Source organism: Protopterus annectens, chromosome 16.part0 (genome assembly GCF_019279795.1).
Source record: "Protopterus annectens isolate FY-2018-M chromosome 16.part0, PAN1.0, whole genome shotgun sequence".
NCBI classification, from domain to species: Eukaryota; Metazoa; Chordata; order Ceratodontiformes; family Protopteridae; genus Protopterus; species Protopterus annectens.
The window spans coordinates 397392939-397414200 of NC_056750.1; the positions used below are offsets into that span (position 1 = coordinate 397392939).

The window sequence follows — 21262 nt, forward strand, 5'->3', positions numbered from 1 at the left end:
AAGGCTTTGATTTGATTTCATGTTAGGAGCTTGAGGGTTATGTTGAGCACCAACATATAATGGCTGATTTGCAAGAAATGCATTTATAACTATATTCTGTTCCTCTGTTATACGTTGATTAGAATATTTTCAGTCTTCATTCTTTAGAGTATATGTTATAACCATGAATGTACAATACAGTTGATGTCATTTATTTCTAGTTTCAAATTTTTTTCATAAGTCATCACACATTATCATTACTAAAGTAAACAGGAAGGGAATGGAGTAAAAGGAAAGGAGGAAAATATTGTAATTAGAAGAAGTTGTGAATACAAATTTACTAGATCCTAGATTACAAAGAAAGTAAGTCATCTTTTTCAAGTTAATTAATAAATATAAATATAAGATTTACTCAAGTGATAATTTTGGATGAATACTTCTGGAGCACATTTTAGGTGATTCCTTTTAATAATTCAATTTTCAGTTGTTCTTAATGTTATCTGTTGCTAATGTTAATAATTTCTTAGTTATACCTACATAATAGTGTTAATTTCTCTTATGTTTATTAGAATTGTGTCATCTCATAATTACCTAAATTAGTTAATATAGTCTCCATTAGTTATTTCTTAATTAATAGAGCTCATCTTGGCATAGTCAAACAGTTATATTGGCTAGTCTGATGGATCATTTATTGTTCTCTTGGACTAAGAATTTTGATAATTCCATGTTTGATGTTAAAATAATATGTCTTAATTGTACTATAGTTTCACTTAGTAATTTTATCATTCCTTTTCTTATTTGGCCTGACTCTCCATTTCATATTTTCCTAGTGAAAAATAATCTTAAGTTATTCATAACAATTATTTCCTTATGCATTTTCATCACATTTTTGGTGGGGAAAGTTATTGGGTTCTAGTACTAATTATTGACAATGTTAAAAATGCACCTTTATATATACAAATTTAACTTTACTGTCTTTAAACATTAATGGTTTAAACAATCAAAGGAAAAGATAAAAAAATTATAAGGTATCTAAATAATAATAAAAACATAAGTGGTTTTCCTTCAAAAAACTCATTTTAATTTTAAAACAACTGAAAAAGATATTTGGAATCTGGTAACGTCACAACTCTTGCACATTCTTGTTATAAATTCAAGAGAAGAGGAGTTATGATACTATTAACCCAAATAATCCATAAATATGAAGATCAAGAAGGGCTTTTTACACTTGTCATTTTAAAATTCAGTAAGAGAATATGGACCTTGGTCAATATTTATTGGCTTCTGGGTATAGGGAAAATGTTGCAAAAACATCTTGACCTCATAACTAATATTTATAAAGGTATTTTAATACTAGGAGAGATTTCAGCTGTATTCTGGAAAACTCAGACACTACTAATAATAATTTATTAAGACTCATTTCCACAGCAAAAATTTTTCAAAATGGACTGATTTTTTTAATATGCTTGATACATTTAAAATGAAGGATACTAAATATTTGCTTTTTTCTCATCAAGACCACAGATATGGCACTCAAATAAGAATACATAGAGTTGTGGTTTCCCCATGATATGAGTACAACAATTTCACATTTTATTATAACTCCATGCATCATATCTGATCATGCTGCCCTTTTCTTTAAAATTCAAATTGACTTTAAAAGATTATCCATTTTAACTAGAATTCCAGCTTATATAGTTAAAATTAAAGATTTCAAACCATGGTTAATATTGGAATTAATTTGTATTTATTTTGAAACAAACACAACTTCAGTTATGATTTGGGACTCATTAAAATCTTATATTTATTGTAGAACTCTTACTTGGTATACGAATAAATTTAAATAATGGAGCTCAGAACTACAAAATATCCAATCTCAGCTTCTATTAGCTAAATCCAAACTTTCCAAAAATAAATTCTATTATAAAAGAAATAGAACACCTAAACAAGCAATATCTTGATATTATATGTCATATAAATCAAATTTGGCAATAGAAAGATTAAAAATGAACTCTTACTTTTTATCACCTAAACATATGCATAATTTATCAATGTCGGTTAAAATGTATTCAAGAGTTAGCAGTATAAAAAACATAAGACATGAAGGTACTAAAGAAAATAAGTCAGATATTGGCGCTATTATTGATGCCTTTAAATATCACTATACTCTCAGATGTTAACTCTTCTAATTTGAATCTAGATTTGCTTAATATTAAGACAATTCCAACAGAATTAAAAACTAAACTTCAAGCTCAAATCTCATATAAAGAAATTACAGATAAAAAAAACAAAAGAAACAAAGTTCCAGGAATGGATGGCATAATAATAAAAATCTATAAACTTCTTCCTTCATCTATCATATCTTTCTTCCATAAAACTTTCCTTGAAATTCAATTACAAGGAAAGATTCCTCCTTCTTGGAGATATTCATTAATCACCTCTATTCTAAAAGAGAATAAAGGCCCTCAGTTTTGTGGAACTTACAGACCCATATATCTATCATTACTCATAGAACAAAAGAACCCTTAACTTATATAATAAAGTATGATCAAACAGGTTTTATACATAATAGACATACTCATGATAATATTACAAGAATATTAACCCTTATTGATCTCTTAAATCAGGAAAATGAAGAAGCATTGATAACTGGTTTGGACATTGAAAAGGCATTTGATTCCTTTAATTGGGATCACTTATGTAAAATGCTAATTTTATTTGACTTTCCCCTCTACATTTATTTCTCTTTTAAAAATATATAGAGAATAATAACTTAGCTTTTGTTACACTAGGTCTGTTTACTTCAGAATCTATTCCTCTAACCAAAGGTACCAAGCAAGGTTGCCCTTTATCTCCAATTCTATTTCTTCTTGCTATTGAATGTTTTGCTATTTTAATCCATAATAATCCAATGATTAATGGTCTTCATGTATAGAGCCAATATGCTTCCAAGATTATGTTTTTTGCAAGTAATTATCTTGGAGTTGGAATTTTCAATACATTTGTTTCAATCTATCTTGGGTCTTAAATTTATTTGGATCGATCAAAATCCGAATACATGATTTTAAACAAAAAGAAAAAAGTACAAATTTGTGAAAATAACATTACTGGAAAACAAACAGATTCCATTTATTATCTGGGTATACTTTTACACCTGGGTATACTTTTACTTAGTTCTGTAACTGAGACTGCAATAGCTAATTATAATAATATTATAAAGATAATAAAAGTATCACCGGCAAATGAGATAAGCTTTTCATTTCCTTTGAAGATAAATAACCTTTCTATGGTTTCCCAATAGAAACATAATAGCTTTTCTTCATCATATCAGACCGTGTGATCAAGGACAGATCCATTTTTCAGATATTGAAACCTATATCAAAGTTTTAAATCATCTTGAACTGGGTGGATCCAAATTATATTGCAAATCTTTACATTTAACTATTTTACAAAATGATAATCTTTCAGCTAACATTTCCTTGAAAGATCAGTCTAAAAAATTCTGACATTTTCTTTGTTGTATTACACCATATAATATTTCTATACCTACTAAATTTAATTTTATAAATTCTATACTTAATTGAAAAAAATATTCTTGCTAACATTGATAATGGAATTTGGTTTGAAGCCATACTCCATTTACTATTACAATTTTTTTTGATAAAGTTCATAAGAAACTGAAGAAACACCAAAGCCCACAGAAGAAACCACGATCCACACTTTGTTGAAATGCAAAGAAACAGAAGTTCTTTAATACAATAATCCTTTAACAATCAGTTGGTTGAGCGCTTTCATGTATAAAATACACTTCATCAGAACGAAGTAAAAACCTTTATCTGCCTTCTGGGACCTTACACTGGTGCCAGAAACATCCTTGTTGATAGAATTCAGGTATGAACTATGGTAAACAGCTCCATTGTTGCCTCTGTGAGTCAGAAATCCACTATTATGAATGTCAGCTTCCACAATTACATCACAGCGCCCTCTAAGTTCATAAGAACATATTTAGCTCTTGGGAAGCTAAACATTTCAGATGCTGGCAACAATGTATCAAAGATTTTAGAGTTAAAGAAATTCATCAACTTATAACAGATTTTGATATGGATTCTAATAATTGGCTATTGCTTCAAAGTATATTATCTCATTCCTAACATCTCAGTAGAATCGTCAGCATCTCATTTTTTGAGGAAATCACTAATTTGATAAACTTTTTATATGAAATTATCAACTATAAATCCCAAATTGGAAATCTAACTTCAAATGTTATTAAATATTAAAAATTATACAAGACAAAACAGCAAGATATATATTGGTATCATATTACTATGGGTCATATTTTTTATTTATCCTATGAGTATAATTCTCAAATTTATTTTCAATCAAACTTGTATCTTGGCCACAGTATTGGAGTATATTTACCTTGAACTTCTTGTATAGAGCATTCCTAGCTCCAAATAAGCAAGCTAAATTTGGTAAAATCAATACTTCTTGTTGGATATGTAGACAAGAATGTAAAGCTTATTGGACACACATGTTGTATAACTGCTCACTGTTAAAAGAGTTTTGGTCTGCTCTTGATGATTTTTTTAAAGTTTTGTTTTCTGACGCCTTTTCATTATCAAAAACTTTGGTTTAATTTAATGTTAATGATGGTCTTGTTTTGAATAAGGATAACTTTTCTCTATTTTGGACTACACTAGCTGTTCCAAGGAAAAGTTTAACTAGAAAATAGATATCTTCTGCTGCACCATCCTTTGCTGACTATTTATCCTTTCTAAAAGAAACAGCTCATGAGTAAATCAAAGTTAAAGAACTCAGAAATTATCCTAAGCTTTTCATCCACAACACTTGGAAGAAAGTGATATCTCTCATTGACACGTTTCAGCTAGATCCTGACTCCCCATAATAGGAAATAAAAGTTGTTAATTTTATGTTTTAATTTATTCATTAAGTATGCATTGTTTTTATTCCATTCTGGGCCTTTGCATATATTATAACTAGTTTATTTTGGTTAAATAATTATATTCATTATTAGATTTTTATAATGTATTAATTCATTTTCTTATTAACAAAAAATACAAAATGTTTGCGAAAGAAAAAAAAAATATGACAGATATTATACAACAGACTATCTCACTTCACTGGAAGTGTTTTACTTTATTTAGCAAAAAATGGAATTAATTTTATTTTGCTTTTTTTAATTAATTGTACCAGTTTTCAGGTGTCTGTTCGTGTTACTGTAGCCCTGAGCCTAGTCTTATTCCAAATTACTTTTTTATATATTATTTGTAGTGGTTTTACTACCAGCAATTTATAAGTATTTGATTAGAATATAGTGTACATCTGATTCTTAGCTTTTTTCAGTCTATGTATTTACTGTTAATTTGTTGGGTTGTATAAATTGATTTGAATTTTAGATATATTTATCTTTGCCTATAAAATATGGTGTTTTGAATGTTGAATATTTTTATAACTGATATGGCATACTGTCCTAGCTAATCAGTTTTTTTAAATAAATGTCTTATTTTCCTGCCAACCATTTGACCACTCTCGGTAATCTAAAACTTTCCTGCTCTGGGGACCTTCTAGCATTCTTTGAATTGCATGGCCCTTGATCCCAAGGCATCCTTAAAACTCACACTGGATATTTCAAAAAAGTCACATGAGTATGTGGAGAGGTATATTTCCTATGTGCCTTTATCTAAAGGCCTATATTGATGTTAGGGTGATCAGGTGTGAGAATGCAAAATATAGTCATGACAGGGATCTCCCTGTGAGGTTGAGAACCTGTTTCCCCATAGCTGTGTCTAAGGCAGTGCTTTTCAATGCCAAAAGGTATTTGCTTCTCTTGGCTGACCAGTCATTTACCATGGAAACTGGTAGAATGATAATGGCCCTCATCTTGCTGCATTCATTCCACTGGATCTTCATGCAAATCACAGTACCAATCAGAGTAGTTTCAGCTGTTTTGTGTGCATTTATGTTTTCTTCTATGCTTGAGGTACCCTTGTGGATGCTAGAGAGTCCAACACCCTTGAGTACCTCATGGGCAAGACTGAACTGAAGAATAATTGTGTTTTGCCAGCTTTCCAGTTACTTTGATCTCATTCTGATTTCCTCACTGGTCTATAATGCAGTCACATAAGATGAGTAGTTGCATGTAACTTTAATATATGGGTCAAAGACAGGAGTAATAAATTCACAACAGAAGAAGATAGTTTAGGCATCATTCAGATGGTTACCATTGCTCAAAAAAATGTAACTTTAATATATGGGTCAAAGACAGGAGTAATAAATTCACAACAGAAGAAGATAGTTTAGGCATCATTCAGATGGTTACCATTGCACTCATTCCTGAGGACACTTATGGGCTTTGTCTATCAGCTTTGTGTTGGTGGATGAGTATTGTGAGCTGACCATCACCTACTCTACTTCAAATCTGGGTTCCCACTGACTTGGCTGTCTAATATTAAGATAATTTGTAAGAGATACTTGCATAAGATCACTAATGGTACTATATTCCACTGATGTACCAGCTCCCTTGAGGAGATCAGTGTTAGTGACCCTGACTTTCAGTCTGGTGGATCAGATGGTCTCTTTGTAGGTGAGTAACCTAGAATTTTGGAATGGTTGAAGACCAGGATATTATTCAGAATTTTGCAGAATACTTCAGCTAGGGTGAGAACAGAAATGGATTATAACTTGTCTTTCAGTGGACAAACTATATTAGGTGGCATTCTAAACATAAAATCTGAGAAGACAAAGTTCTTGTTCAACAAAATCTCTGATGCTTCTAGCTATTATAAGATGCTCTTTGAACTGTGAACTAATAGTGCAGCCCAGCCTGTTTTACCATCTGGCGGGCTTGTTCTGCTCTGTGTGAGGATGCTACATTTTTTTGTAGTGGATAAGGTTGCCAAAATCAGACACAGCCATTCCTACAAGATGTTTCTGTGGTGCATTGTAGTGGTCCTTATCTGAACAAGCTTGACTTTTGCTTGGAAGAGTTTAATTGTGTGCTTTATAATGAGCTTGTATGGTTAATACCATATGTGTGAGCATCTTAATGCAGTTTGGGCCATGGCCATCTTAACTAAATATTGTCTTGAGTCACAGGATCCCTTTGTTGATTTGGATGCCTTGTCATCTCTGACAGAAGAAACATTTTTCCATCTTAAAAAGGCCCAAATTTTGCCTATTTGCAAGAAACTGTTTTTGAATCTAAGGCAATCTGAAAACATTATTAACCAATATCTAACCTTCTGTTTAGTGGTAAGATTGTGTTTATAAAGGTTTGCATAGAGATATTTTCCAAATCAGCAACCCATGGTCTACTGGATTCTTGCCAGCATGGTCTTCAGATCGAGTCATAAATCTGTGACCAGCCTCAGTAGGGTTTTTAGTTGCCTCTTTTTAGCAACATATCAATATTTATTTCCAACTTGATATATTTCCATCTCTCTATAGCATATATGGCACAATGGACAATGCAATCCTGATTGAGCTAACTTCCTTTTATTTTTATTTCAAAAACAATAAAGATGCAAATAATAAGACAAGATATTGTCAGAATTGTCAAAACATTTCTGTAACAAATTAACCATATACAAAATATGAAGAACATGTTAATATTCTTATTAACAATGAGACTAAGTGAAACTTTTGCACTGCAATAAACTGTTAATTCAAAATATGTTTCCACAAAATTGTTAGCTTATATTTTATTTTCTAGGAGTGTTAGGGTATTGCAGATGACATATTTACCACATCCAACAAGGAGAGATATCTTGCATACACACCTTAAAACCCGCATAGACCCTTCTTTAAACATTTTTTTTATATTTCCATCAAGACTGATTGAATTTCTTGGAACTCATTATAGTTTCATTCCGGAGTACTCATACCACAATTAGTGAAGTTTTTCCAGAACTGTACCATGACGCCATTGTTTGCTGCATATATGCAGTTACAACAATAGTACCTAACTGGTAGAAGTATTAGATTTCAGAGTTATGATGACAGCATTTAGCTATGTTTCTTATTTCAGTGTCAGTGTTAGATTTTGGTATTCTAAAAGACTGCATGGCTTCCGTCCACTAGTAGACCCAGAGTTCACCTCAATCAGCCAATGACATGTGTAATTTGTTTGTGTACCACGTTCCATGCATCACCTTGTCTTTTCCTTCCCCTTTATGTTTTACTGGGGAAATCACATAGAAGTTATGCCTTTGATGTGGCATGCAGAGTCAATCTTGATGAGAGGTTAATAAGCACCATATTTTATTTATTTATTTTTTGACATCTGTTTACCGGGAAAGTCCACTGGGCCCAAAGAACCCATTTTCAGTGGAGGCCTGGGGAGAAAGGTTCCGCAACACAATGAATATACTGGTGCATAACATTAAAAACATTCAGAATACATAGCAAATATAAGTAAATACATAACATTCAAAATACAAGAAATATTAGTGAAGAAAGAAAGAAGTCTAGCAAGACAATAACATAGAAAGGATGTACATATGAACTATATACAGATATTAATTTAAGTATACATTTTAACATAAGTAACTTGTAGTTATGTAGTTTTATGATAAGTGGTTGTTTACATATATTTATAATAAATAATATAAGGATAAACAGCCAGCATGGATGGTGCAAGAGGAGTGGAGATTGGTTTATTGAGAGATGGTAAACAGTAATAGATGGAAAACCAATATAGGTGGAATTATAAGTTCAATTTGATGATAGGTATGGGGATCAGGTTATAGGTGAGTGGGACTTAGAGCATCTGCAATGCCAAAGGGTGGAAAGATGTTGGTGCAATAATTTTTTGAAGGATGAGGTATTACTTGTGATTCTAAAGCTATAGGGAGAGAGTTCCATAGTCTGGAAATGGAAAAGGAATAGAGCATGTCACCTGCTGTGAGTTTTGGCTTGTATACTTGCAGAAGACATTGCTTTTTGGATCTGAGTTACCTATTTGGGTGGTAGTGAGATAAAATGGATGAAAGGGCTAGGCAGTCTGAGGGTTTGTAAATCATTGTATGTGCAGTGGTTAACTGTACCTAGTTTAGATGGTTTGGGAGTTCAAGCCAGTTAAGCTCCTTTAAAGAGATGCAATGATGTGAAGAGTGTATACTATTGGTTGCAAACTTGGCCATCTTATTATAGGAAGACTCGAGCCTGTTTTTTAAGGAGGACTGGATGTTGGTGTGGAGAGGATCTCCATACAGGAGTGATGGAAGAAGAAAGGTTGTGGCAAGAGTATACATATTATAGCTGTTGACACAGTGTTTGTGCCTATAGTGGGTGCCTAGTTTTGGGAATTTTTAATAGTATTGCGGATGTGGCGGTCAAATGTCAGGTTTTCATCAATAACACCTAGTAGTTTAGTATGGGTAGCTACCTTTAAGGTGGAATTATTATGAGAAAGGATGACAAAGTCGGTCTTATTGACAGCAAAGTTTTTCTTAGGGGTGAATATTAATAGTTTGGTTTTATTTGGGTTTAGTGCTAGGTGATTATTGGGCATCCATTTTGCAGTGACAGTAAAGGCGTTCTGAGTTAGTAGCAGAAGTTCAGATGTTGAATTGGCTGAGCAAATAATGGTTGCATCATCTGCATATTGTACTACAGATGCATTATTAAGGGTAGAGTAAAAGTAGTTTATAAAGAGGGTGAAGAGAAGGAGTCCTAAGATAGAGCCTTGGGGAACACCAGTTGAAGGGTCAAGGGATGGAGAAAAAGAGTTGAGCCATTAAGTAGATTATTGCCTGCCTGTTAGATAGTTAGTACACCAATTTAGAGTTCAGGGAGAGATGCCTAGGGTAGAGAGTTTACTGATGAGTAATGGGCGGGAGACTGCATCAAAAGCCTTTGAGAGATCGAGGAAGAGTGAGGAAATGAATTTGCCATTTTTTTCTGGTATGACTATGCTCATAAAAGAAATAAGTGCAGTAATGGTACTGTGATTTGGCCTGAAACCATGTTGAGTTGGGGACAGAAGCTGGTGTGTTAGTAGGTAATCAAGAAGTTGATGGTGAATACATTTTTCAAGAATTGTGGAGAGGGGGGAGAGAATGACTATGGGAAGAAAGTTGGAGATGTTGGAACTATTGCCTCCTTTGTGGAGGGGAAGAATATAAGCTTTCTTCCAGATAGTTGGACCATAGGATTCTTGAAGGGATCTATTAATAATTATGCTGATTGGATAGGCAATGCATCTAGCTAACATTTAGAGGTATTCTGTGGGTAAATTATCAGGGCAATGGAGCCGGGTTTCAGTTTTAAGAGAAGTTTAGTTACAGTGGAGGTGGATATAGGGGAGAAAGAGAAGGAGGGCAGGGAGGAGGTGGCTGTATCTTGAGGAGAGGGTGTTAGTGGAGAGAAGTTAGTGTTAGAAGTGGTTTGGGGGAAGGTGGTGGTATGTTTGGATATAGTTTCGATGAAATGTGAGTTGAAGAGGTGGTCTTCTCAGGGAATGGGCAAGGGTTGGTTTTAGTGCAAGGGTTAATTATAGATGAGATGGAATTCCAGAATTTCTTTGGATTTTGTTTGTGATCTTTTTGGAGGTTTAAGTAATATTGTCTTCAGTCAGATGTGACTAGGCATTTAGCTTGATTATAAAGTTGTCTAAATTCTAAGAGATTAGTGGAATTCTTGAACCTTTGCCATTTTTTCCATATTTTGTCCCTAGCAGTCATGATTTTATCTACAAAGACTGTAAATGTGGGCTCCTGCAGTTGTGTCTTCTGGATTGAACTACATTAATGGTCCTTACCTCAAACTTTCAAAACAATTAGAATACATAAAGTTTAACTGTGGGAAAATGCTTCAGAGTGGCAGGAACATGTTAAAGACTAGGAACATAGACCATGTCTCGGCTAAGAGCAGGATCCACCTTACTCCAGAAGGAGCAGCAGTGCTTAGAGCTGGGTTGAAAGGTACATGTCAGTTATCATACCCTTAAACTAAGATGGAAGATAGGAGTAAAGTATCACAGAAACAAGTGACTAGAATGGAGCAGAGCAGAGTAATACATAGGTGGTTCAGATAAGTTGAACTCAACACAAAACATAGCAATGGAAGAAGCAGAGGTGACTCAGATCATTGTTGGCTAGCATTACTTTACAAATGCAAGATGTCTTGTTAGAAAGATGGTTGGTCTAGAAATAGTTAAGCAGGAAATGAAGATAGATTTTACTGGATCACAGAAACAGTGACATAAATATGGAAAATGTAAGTGTCCGGGTATAGGGCATTCAGAAATGAAAAACAAGGGAGTGATAAAGTTGAAACAATAGCACACACATAAAAGAAGGCATAGAATGCAAAGTTAGAAGGAGAAGAAACCCCACTCTGAGAAGGGGGTGAGGGAGTGGACAGAGTCAGAACCTAGGGTAAACACCCTAGTGGTTAAATTAGAGGAAAGGGGTGCTGATAGACTAAGTCAGTGTACAAGTCTTCTGTCACGAAGAAAGAATGAGGGACTAGGGGAGAGGAGACAAGAATGGAATAGGAGGAAGAAGAAATTCTAAGTGCAGAACTGAAGTCTGCCAGCAGCTGACTAACAGAGCCCAAGCTCAATGCTGCAGATGAAATATAAGTTAATGGAGGTCTTGAACCATGAGGAATCCAAACATCCGGTGGTACTATATCAAAAAGAAGTGACATAGTGGAGCAAAAGATAAAACCAGAGACACCAGCTAATCCTGGAACTTTTAGGAATTATTCTAGGGTAAACTTTCCACTGCTAATTAACAACCTGGCAAAATATCAAGCCCCCAAAATCATTCACAGAAACCCTGTGTAATCATATTAACAGCTGCATAGAGACAGCTGTACCTAACCAGATTAAGCACAGGATCAACTCAAAAAAACAATTTGCCTGGGTGGAATCCCAACTTCCTCTGCTTATATAACAAAAGAAACACATTCAAGACAAAAATTAGAATGTTCAATGCTCAGCAAGGTGAAAAAATCCTCTATCAACATAAACAAGCAAGTCACAAGGCTAATCAATTCTACCAATGACAAATATGAGGTAAAATTAGCCTTCCAGACCAAAGACACAAAGCTTTCTTAAGCTATGTCTGTCATCTCAAAGGCAATACACAGCAATGTACCAAACTAATTGTATATGCTGCCACCTATACAAAGACAGACGATGTAGGAAACCTCCTGGCCAACAAATTTAGGTCCAATTTTTCTCCAACCTCCCACCAGATGCCCCTTAGGAAATATCCACATCCATTACTTTCACTATCACTATCACTATAGGGTAGGTACTCAAGGTGCTCCCAAAGACAAGAACACTGCGTCAATGGGCCCTAGGAATATTCTAGGATGCTTCCTTAATAGCGTGACACATGAACTATTGGTTCCACTAGAATCACTATTTAACCACAGCCAAAAAAAGACCTCAGAAGAGCAGGAAAACTGTCAGCAATAACCAGATATCACTCCGAATTCGGGTTGCCAAAAAATAGTGAGACGTTCAAAGTCCAAAACACAAAATGTATTGGCCACAAGGTAGATTCACCACAGTTAGTAAGTCCAAAAAAGAAAAAAAGCCAATGAATAAAAGTCGAAGTTGTTTTAATAATGCACAGCCAGTATAAACGAACAAGCGCTTTCGCCTGGTGTATCCCAGGCTTTATCAAGTTACAATGTATTGTATGGCCGTCCCCTTTATTTATACTATGGGATAGGCCAACTAATTGATTAATTAAACATTTAAAATGTCAATTAACAATAAAATGACTATTTTAAAATACCTGTATCTATATAATACTTAGAAATACATGAAATAGGGTAAATTTTATAACTAGTATACGTTGTGTACTAACTAAAAAGCCAATATTGACTACATACATTAAACATAAATACATATGCTTAGCCATTTCCTTTAACCACAGCCACCAAACAAGGTTCATGCCAAACAAATGCAAGGCCAGGCTATCCACGGTCCCAGGGAATTATCAGCCCCTTAGCCTGACTAGCCTGATATGCAAAACTATAGAGAGAATAATGATGAAGATCTTAAATGACAACAGAGGTAACCAACAAACATTAGACCCAAATCAGTTCAGCTTTGACAAGGACATGTCTTACCTAGTCAGCCTGCTGAACTATTTCGAGATGGTCACCATAGCAGTGGATGAAGGCAAACTGGTGCATACTTCCTACCTCAACCTGGTTAAGGCATCTGATAAAATACCCCACACAGGCATTGTAGAAAAGCTCACTAAACATAGTATAAGCCCCTACATCACCCACTGGACAGGCAGCTGACTTACAGATAGGACCCAAGAAGTTAGAATAGGGGAGAATTTCTTCACAAAAAGGCCTGTTACTAGTTGGGTGCATCATGCTGGGCCTCCTCCTGTCTGGCATCTACACTCTGAGGCAAAGCTAATGTCAAGTGCCTCTGACTATCCAAGTTTGCAGATGATTGCAAACTGGATGCAGTCACTGAATCCAGGAAGGCATGACACAATAATAACTGGTGCCAGAGTCATGGTTTAAAACTTACTGCCAAAAAGTGCATCACAATATCTTTCAGAAAGATGGTCACCCCAGCAAATAACTACATTGACAAAACAACCCTAAGAATAGATGTTATAGTCAGGGATTTGGAAATGCATGAAAATAGTGATTTGGCATTTGACCGTCATGTATCTATTGTAGTGAGGAAATCATTCTTTGTTGCACAATCTATAAGCAAGAGTATGCAATCTAGATCCAAACATGTCATTGTTCTGTTGTAATCTGCTCTCATAAGATCAGTCACTGAGCACAATGCCCCCTTTGATTATGTACTTGGCCAGGCTCATGCAACAACTGCATCATCCTCATAGATTTCTCACAAAACAAATACATGATGTGGAAAAAAAGTCCTATAGGGACTGCCTGAAAGTCCTATCCTTACATTTGGTCTCCTGTAGGCTGCTGAGAGGTAATCTATGCCTGGCCTACAAAACCACCTCTGATCCAGCCGTAATGGGCCTGTTGTAGGTCCATAAAACAAATATGGAATAAATCCAGGGACCTAAATGTTCCCTGCAACATAAATAGGACTTGCTGAATGAACAGGTATCTATCTCAGAAGCTCGCCCTTCTCTGGAGCAGGTTTCCCATACACATGAAGCAGAGTTCACCCCTGTACTTATTCAAGAGAAACTTAGATCAGTGAATGGGGAACTGTAAACATACCCTGGTCTGGCACCTATGTCTCTATCAGAGAGAGAAAGCTTTTAAATGCTTGGCCACCCATGCTCAAGTATATATTTACCCCCACAAATCCCTTGGCAACCAACACCAATCAAATTTTATTGTGAAGCACGGCTAGGTTTAAAAGGGACCCTTGGGTTGACAGCTTAGTATTCTACTATGACACTTTTAAAAGGATATCTAGATGCTGTTAGCCAACAGTGATCATGTCACTGTCTGCTTCAGAAATGGTGATGGGTAAAAATATGTAAAAAATTATGGTGTGTGATTTTTAAGACCTGGACTACACTAGCTTGGAAGAATATGTCAAAGACAAGTTACAGATTTGGACACAAGCAGAGGGAACAAATTATGGAAATAGGACAGAGATGGATCTTTCTACCAATGCAAATCAGATATTTTATGCACGTGTTGATGTGTTTTTGGCCCACATCATGACTGAAAAGGGTCTTTTGACAGGTTCCTCTATCCAAGTAACAAACATAAAATAAACAAAATATTGGCAAAGTTTGAGTAAGAGGTAAAAAGGGAAAAAAAGAAGGCCAAAGTGGCTACAAATAAATGTGAGGCTACTTCAGGAAAAACTTGGATCATCTGGGTAAAGCATAGCAAATACAAGAGCGGACAGGTAAGGACAAGATGGAAGATGAGGGACAGTACAAGGAGGTATGCAGAAATGCAAAATTCATACAGGAAGCAAAGGTGAAAATTATCAGCTGTCGGCTGAACTTGTCACAGAAAGATAGAGAAAAAAAGATTTTTTAGATATTTAAGCAGAACAGTGGACTAGAGGGATAGACCTTGTCAGACAAAGCAAGATGGAGTAAAGTAACAGGTTATAGTGAAAATATAGAGCTGCTGAATAAACACTTCATCTTATTCTTCATAACGGAAAGGGAGAGAAGAGGAGGGTACCATGCAGTGATGAAACCAGCTCTGATAGGGTAAAGCTATAGATAGACATTATAGACAGAGCAGGGGAAGATGGAAGTGGTCAGACTAATGCAAGGCAAAGCACAAAAAGCAGATGGGCTCTTAACAGGGTCCACATGAATATGAGTAGAGCAGTACCCTTCATTCTGTGTGGAAGGGGGGGCAGGAAATATCCAGGGAACTACACACGTATTACCCAATAGCACTTGCGAGAGACCTCATACAGGGGATACTGAAGATATGGCCAATTGCTTTGTCTTGCAGGATAACAACAACCATAATGGGTCATTAGCCAGAAGGATCTGTCAGCCTATCTGATCCAAATTTATGACAGGGTTACAGGAGAATCGTAAATGTAATTTTCCTGGAATTCATCAAGGTGTTTCAAATGGTCATTCAGAGGTGGGTGCTAGGGAAAACTGCAGAGGTTTGAGAAGGGAACCAGACATACTAGCAAATACCAAGAACCACAAAAAAGCAGACATAAAAGTCCAACACCAACCTGGAAGAACAGAACTGCAGGATTGAATTAAAGGAGCGATTATTAAATAAAACACAGAATTACAAGATTAAGCGCTTTTGTCCGAATATAACCAGAACTTTGTCAGAATCTGCAGTTCCGTTTTTCCAGGTTGGTGTTGGAATTTTAGGTTTGAGAAGGGACTATCACCAGAGGACTCAAACTGATGCATGTTTGAACGAGGGCAGAGAAGGGAGGTTGTGATGACAGGGGAACTGTCAAAAATCAGAAAAGACTAATTGAAGACTACAGATGTCTGTGTTGGGATCAGTGCTCTTCAATGTGTTTGTCTTGGAGAAATATCAGTCATGGTTTTGTCTCTTCAATGATGACATAACAATAGCTGCCAATTTTCCCATGAGTAAAGAAAATGAAAGAAACTACTGATGCAGCATTACCATACGGATACTGCTACTCTCCAGGCAGCAACGCATCTATAAACATGCAACTAAACGGACTGAGAAAAGGCTATATCCTGAGTGTGTGGAATGCCTTTCTGGATTAGTTCTGGAGGGCTAAAATACAGCATAAGTAACTGTATGACCTCATAGCTTGCTGCTCCCATATGAATGAACTATGAACGATGCCTGCCTGGGAACCAGTAAACTGAACTGCTAGTACATATTGGGGAAGTAGTTTATGCCTAAATTTGGATCTTTGTTTCTCTTCTATTCCAGACATACTTCCATTTTCTTCTACACCCCATTGATTGTTAAAATAAAAGTTTGTATTTAAAAAGGAATGACAGTGCTCTTCATTTAGTGATGTGTTGCAGCCAATGTGATTAAGTTTATTAATCCTTCTTCACAACAGCTTCAACAAATTGTCATACAACTCTTAGTAAAATTCTATAACAAACAATTACTGACAGAACACATCCATTTACTGCTGCGTGTTACATTTCTTTAATCACCATAATGCATTTTAATTCTTAACCAGATAGATAACTGAACTGGTCCTTCCTTGAACTCTATTCAGACCTGCCCTGGGTCACTATGGCAAGAGTCAATACTACACACACAGACACACACACACACACACACACATATATATATATATATATATATATATATATATATATATATATATATATATATATATATATATATATGGGTCTACTGCTTTTGGTCGAATTACATTTGGTCGAAAATTATTTCAGACAGCCCACTTCACTGAAAGCTCCTTTGATTGAAAGCTCATTTGGTCAAATTACATTTGATCGAAAATAGAATATAGCCCCTACCCCACTGCAGTGCGACCCTGGAGTGAGAATATAAAGTTAGGGTGTGTGTGGGGGCACAGCCCCCACATTTTGCAACTAGTTTTTACTGACATTATGTTTCAATGTATTTTTAATGGATACACAAGTATATAATAGTGAATACACTGCTGTGCCCCCCACACCCCCTAACTTTATATTCTCACTCCAGGGTCACACTGCAGTGGGGCAGGGGCTATATTCCATTTTCGACAAAATGGAATTCAATCAAATGGGTTTTCGGTGAAATGCATTTTCGGTGAAGTGGGCTGCCTGAAATCATTTTCGACCAAATGTAATTTGACCAAAAGCAGTAGACCCATATATATATATATATATATATATATATATATATATATATATACATACATACATACATACACACACATATATGGACTAGCATGCTTTGTAAGTGGGTGGAAACAGGACTGAGTACAGAAAACTCTGAGAGACAAGGGAATAGCATGTAAACTTCCACACAGTGACAGAAAGTCAGGCTTGAACTCCAGAATTTGGAATCACAGCTACTAAACCACCTAGTTGCCCAATCTTTGCATTCACTATGATTAGAGAAATAAGTATATGTAGATGTGGCAGTCAAGATAAGAAACAGATGGGACTAAGGAGATGGGGGAATGTGTTAAAAGGGAAGGGAAAGGTCCATAGGCAGGAGATAGAAAGGGGGGAGTAGATTAGTTCAGGTGTGGCACACAAAACAGGTAGTAGTAGAGTATGCTGGTGCCGGCCATTTGCAAGTCTCTCAGACATTAATCCACAACAGATTGTGTTTTATTCCACTTCTGAATCCATGATATCGCCATGTCATGACAAACGTTCCTGTCAGTGTGTGCAGGCATTTCAGGTCACCTGATCAGAAGGCACCATCATCTTCCAGGTATCAGGAGTATATAGTCAGATATCAAATAATCCAAGACAGCCAAACACAAAGTCAACAGTCTTTGAGATGCTTTATTTTTATCCCAAGAGTTTCCACCTGAGATTCAGCCTTTCTGTTCCAGGCCAGCACAGCAACATAGACATCAACATCAGTATGATGGTCTTGTTGTATCCAGGGGCAGACCAACAAACACACTCTCATAATACCTGTCAAGCTAAATTTTAAAATAACTGCTTTGTAAGTTTAGTGCTGTAACTGACTTAAATGAAAACATACAGCAGTCAGGTTCCCAAATGAAAATATTTTAGGAAATTTTCTGGTTATAACTTCCTGGAAGTCTGTTTCCCTACGGGATGACTTTACAGGTATGTAACTATATGGCTAAGAAGGCTGAGAGTTGTTGATTGGTTCCAGTGAACCAGAAGGAGTACTGCATAGGAAATACCTATCAAATAATTGGTGCTGTCACTCAATCACTTTATATACAGCTTCTAATCGGTTGCAGCCAAAAAAAAATTTGGAAAAGACGATTTAACTAATTTTGAAAAATGTACTGTATCCCTTCACTGTGTGGGAAGGTATATAATTTAAACAATTCTCTTAAATGATAATGATATACAGCCTAAACAGTTTAATTTCTTCTACACAAAAAGTCTACAAGCAGTATCTCTGCAGCACTGTAAACTCACCGGTTTTATACACACACACACACATACACACACACACACACACACACATATATTTAATATAAGCAGAAGTGGTTCACTTTGGCAAACTGAATAAAACTTATTCATAAGAACATGGCTGTCTTATCAACACTCCATGAAAAAAATTCTGTTTTAAACCATCAGCACACTTCGCACTTTAAAACTACTGTTAAACAAGTACCAACATATAATCTAAATCTGCATAAGTAAGAGACAACCCAGCATGGTTTTGAGGCTATGCAGTAGTGTAACATCCATTTAAATGCTGTCCTGACTGTGCTATAAGTGTCTAATTGCACTCTAATTACAACTGAAATCTCTAAGCATATGAGAGTTTAAAGTTAATATAAATACCACAGTTAAATTACATACCCTGGGATTGTCTGCAAGGTCATTTACTCTTTCAAGAAAAGCACTTCCTGAATTAGGTTTCGCTGATATCAATTTCATGTAGACATCTGAAAACAACAGCATCAAATGTATTATTTACATCATCATTTCTGAGGACTAAGTGCTAAACATCAAAGTGCACAGACATCCAAGCAAGCATTTGTCTTCATTTCTCACTTAGGTACTGATTTTATCACTGCCACATAACTCATTACAGATTTTCCTATGGCTGTTACATTTATCTGCACAGCTTGAAAATCTAAATCTGAATTTTCTCTAGACATGTTAATGCTGTTTAAAATTTGCATATATAGTACATTGTGTTATTCTTCCAGCTGTGAAGCAAATCCTGCCTACAGTTATAAAAAGGTGACAATTTAACTTAAATAACTTACTGTCTAATATCTGGCAAAGTAAAAGCATGTTATATATGACCAGGCATTTTTGCAGGGAGTACTCAATGCACAAAACACTGATTTTAAAAATACATTGGCAGAGCAATTACATTATGTTGCATTCTAATTTTCAGATGTTCTGTTTCTTACTTGAACACTGTAATTAATTAATAGTTTTTAATTCACTGGTAAGGTTCATTTAAATCAACTAGTAATCCACTAATAATGCCTTGTCTTGAATGTCATGAGAACTTTTTATGTGTGATTTTATTTAAGTTCTAGCTATGTCTGTATGGTGTTTTACAATATGTGCATCTAAACTATAAATTCCTGATATGAAATTTTGCTGTTGCAAAATCCTTTCACCTGAGTCATGACCATGATAAGGAGTCATCTTTCATAATACCCTAATCATCAGATCTAATAATATAGCTTCATAACTGTTTACTAGGATATGGACCCGGCCGAAGGTCTTTATAAGCCTAGCCATGTGTACCTAATATAATACTAGAGAAACCCAATATAAAGGATCTTGCCTAAACATGAGATCTTAGTTAGCAACGACTACCCATATCTAGAAGAGTCATAGGCAAAATCCCCAGCAAGAATTTATATTCTTCATTTATATTCACTCTACTCTAATATTATTGGCAAAGTATGGAATTCTCTTCCCCAGAAGCTTACGTCCTTACAATCACTAGCGCTATTCAAAAAAGAACTAAAAATCCACTATAAATCACATTGGCTCTGTCCATGTACTAACCCTGACTAACTTTTCACACGAGTAATTCCTACAACTAGGCAATTTCTGTCTATTCAACTAAGTGTGAATGAACCTGAATGTAATGTAATGTAATCATTTTGTATCTTCTATTGTGATTATCTGCTTACTATGAACACAATGTGATATGTCTTTACGTACCTTGATTAACCTTGTTTGGAGCTTTTCTCCCCGGGACTCCGCTGAAAATGGACATGTATCCAGTCGGACTATCCCGGTCAACAAATGTAAAATAAAAAAATAAAATAAAATAAAAATATTTTCCCATCGAGTCATCCAGGCTATGCTTAAACAGGTTATAGAGGGGCTCTGTCTGATTTGAATTGGTAGACTATTCCAGAGGAGCAGCAACCTCTGAGAGACAGGTTAAGCTCAGGTTAAGTCCCTGCAGCCGGTGACCCTTGTCCCGTTTGACGTGTGGATATGCAACATTTCCATTAGGTTTGGATCTGAGATTGCTCTGTAGGCCAAGTACAAGTCTCCTCTAAGTAGTCTGTCTACTACTGAGTACAATGACAGTGACTTCAGTCTGTCAATGTATGACATGTGCTGGAGACCCTGAATTTTCTTGGTTAGAAATCTCTGAGGTCTCTCAAGTTGCTGCAGGTGCCTGATAAGGTACATACCAAAGGGGGCATTATACTCAATTACTGGCCTAATGAGGGTTGAGTACAGCTGAGTTATGATCGCTTTCCTCTTGAGGCAATGCCTTTGCAAATGAGGTGTGCAACATAGAATGCCATCCTTACCACTGTAGATACATGGTGGTCAAAGTTTAGGCTACAATCAACTTTTATTCCAAAGTCTTTTAATACTGAGTCGTTACTTATGGTATTATCATTTATATGATAATCTGCAGAGATATTTTTACTGAAGGGGATGATGATGCATTTTTCAGCACTGAGTTTGAGCCATGGCTTTGGCACTAATCATTGGTTTGAAGTATATAGACATTGTTTGGGGTTTCAGTGATTGCAGCTAATTTGCAGTCATCAGCAAACCTAGTCAGCCACAGCCCCTATGTTTTGGTCTGATCTTCTGAGAAGAATATTCCAAACAATAGAGGACCCAGCACTGACCCCTGTGGAACCCAACTGGTGATAGAAATGTTGGTGAGCCAGTTAGCAACCCACCTGATGACATAAGGGTTGATATTCAACTGGGAGAGG

General features: G+C 35.7%; 1 protein-coding gene across 3 annotated transcripts in view; it reads right to left on the bottom strand.

Moving 5' to 3' along the window:
• ADGRD2 (adhesion G protein-coupled receptor D2) overlaps positions 1-21262 on the bottom strand; it is a 1709855-nt gene that overhangs the window by 1215377 nt on the left and 473216 nt on the right. For all 3 annotated transcript variants that reach the window (XM_044058541.1, XM_044058538.1, XM_044058539.1), the window contains exon 7: positions 18900-18985. In XM_044058541.1, coding sequence (XP_043914476.1) covers positions 18900-18985 — 86 coding nt within the window. The remainder of the gene's footprint in view (positions 1-18899; positions 18986-21262) is intronic.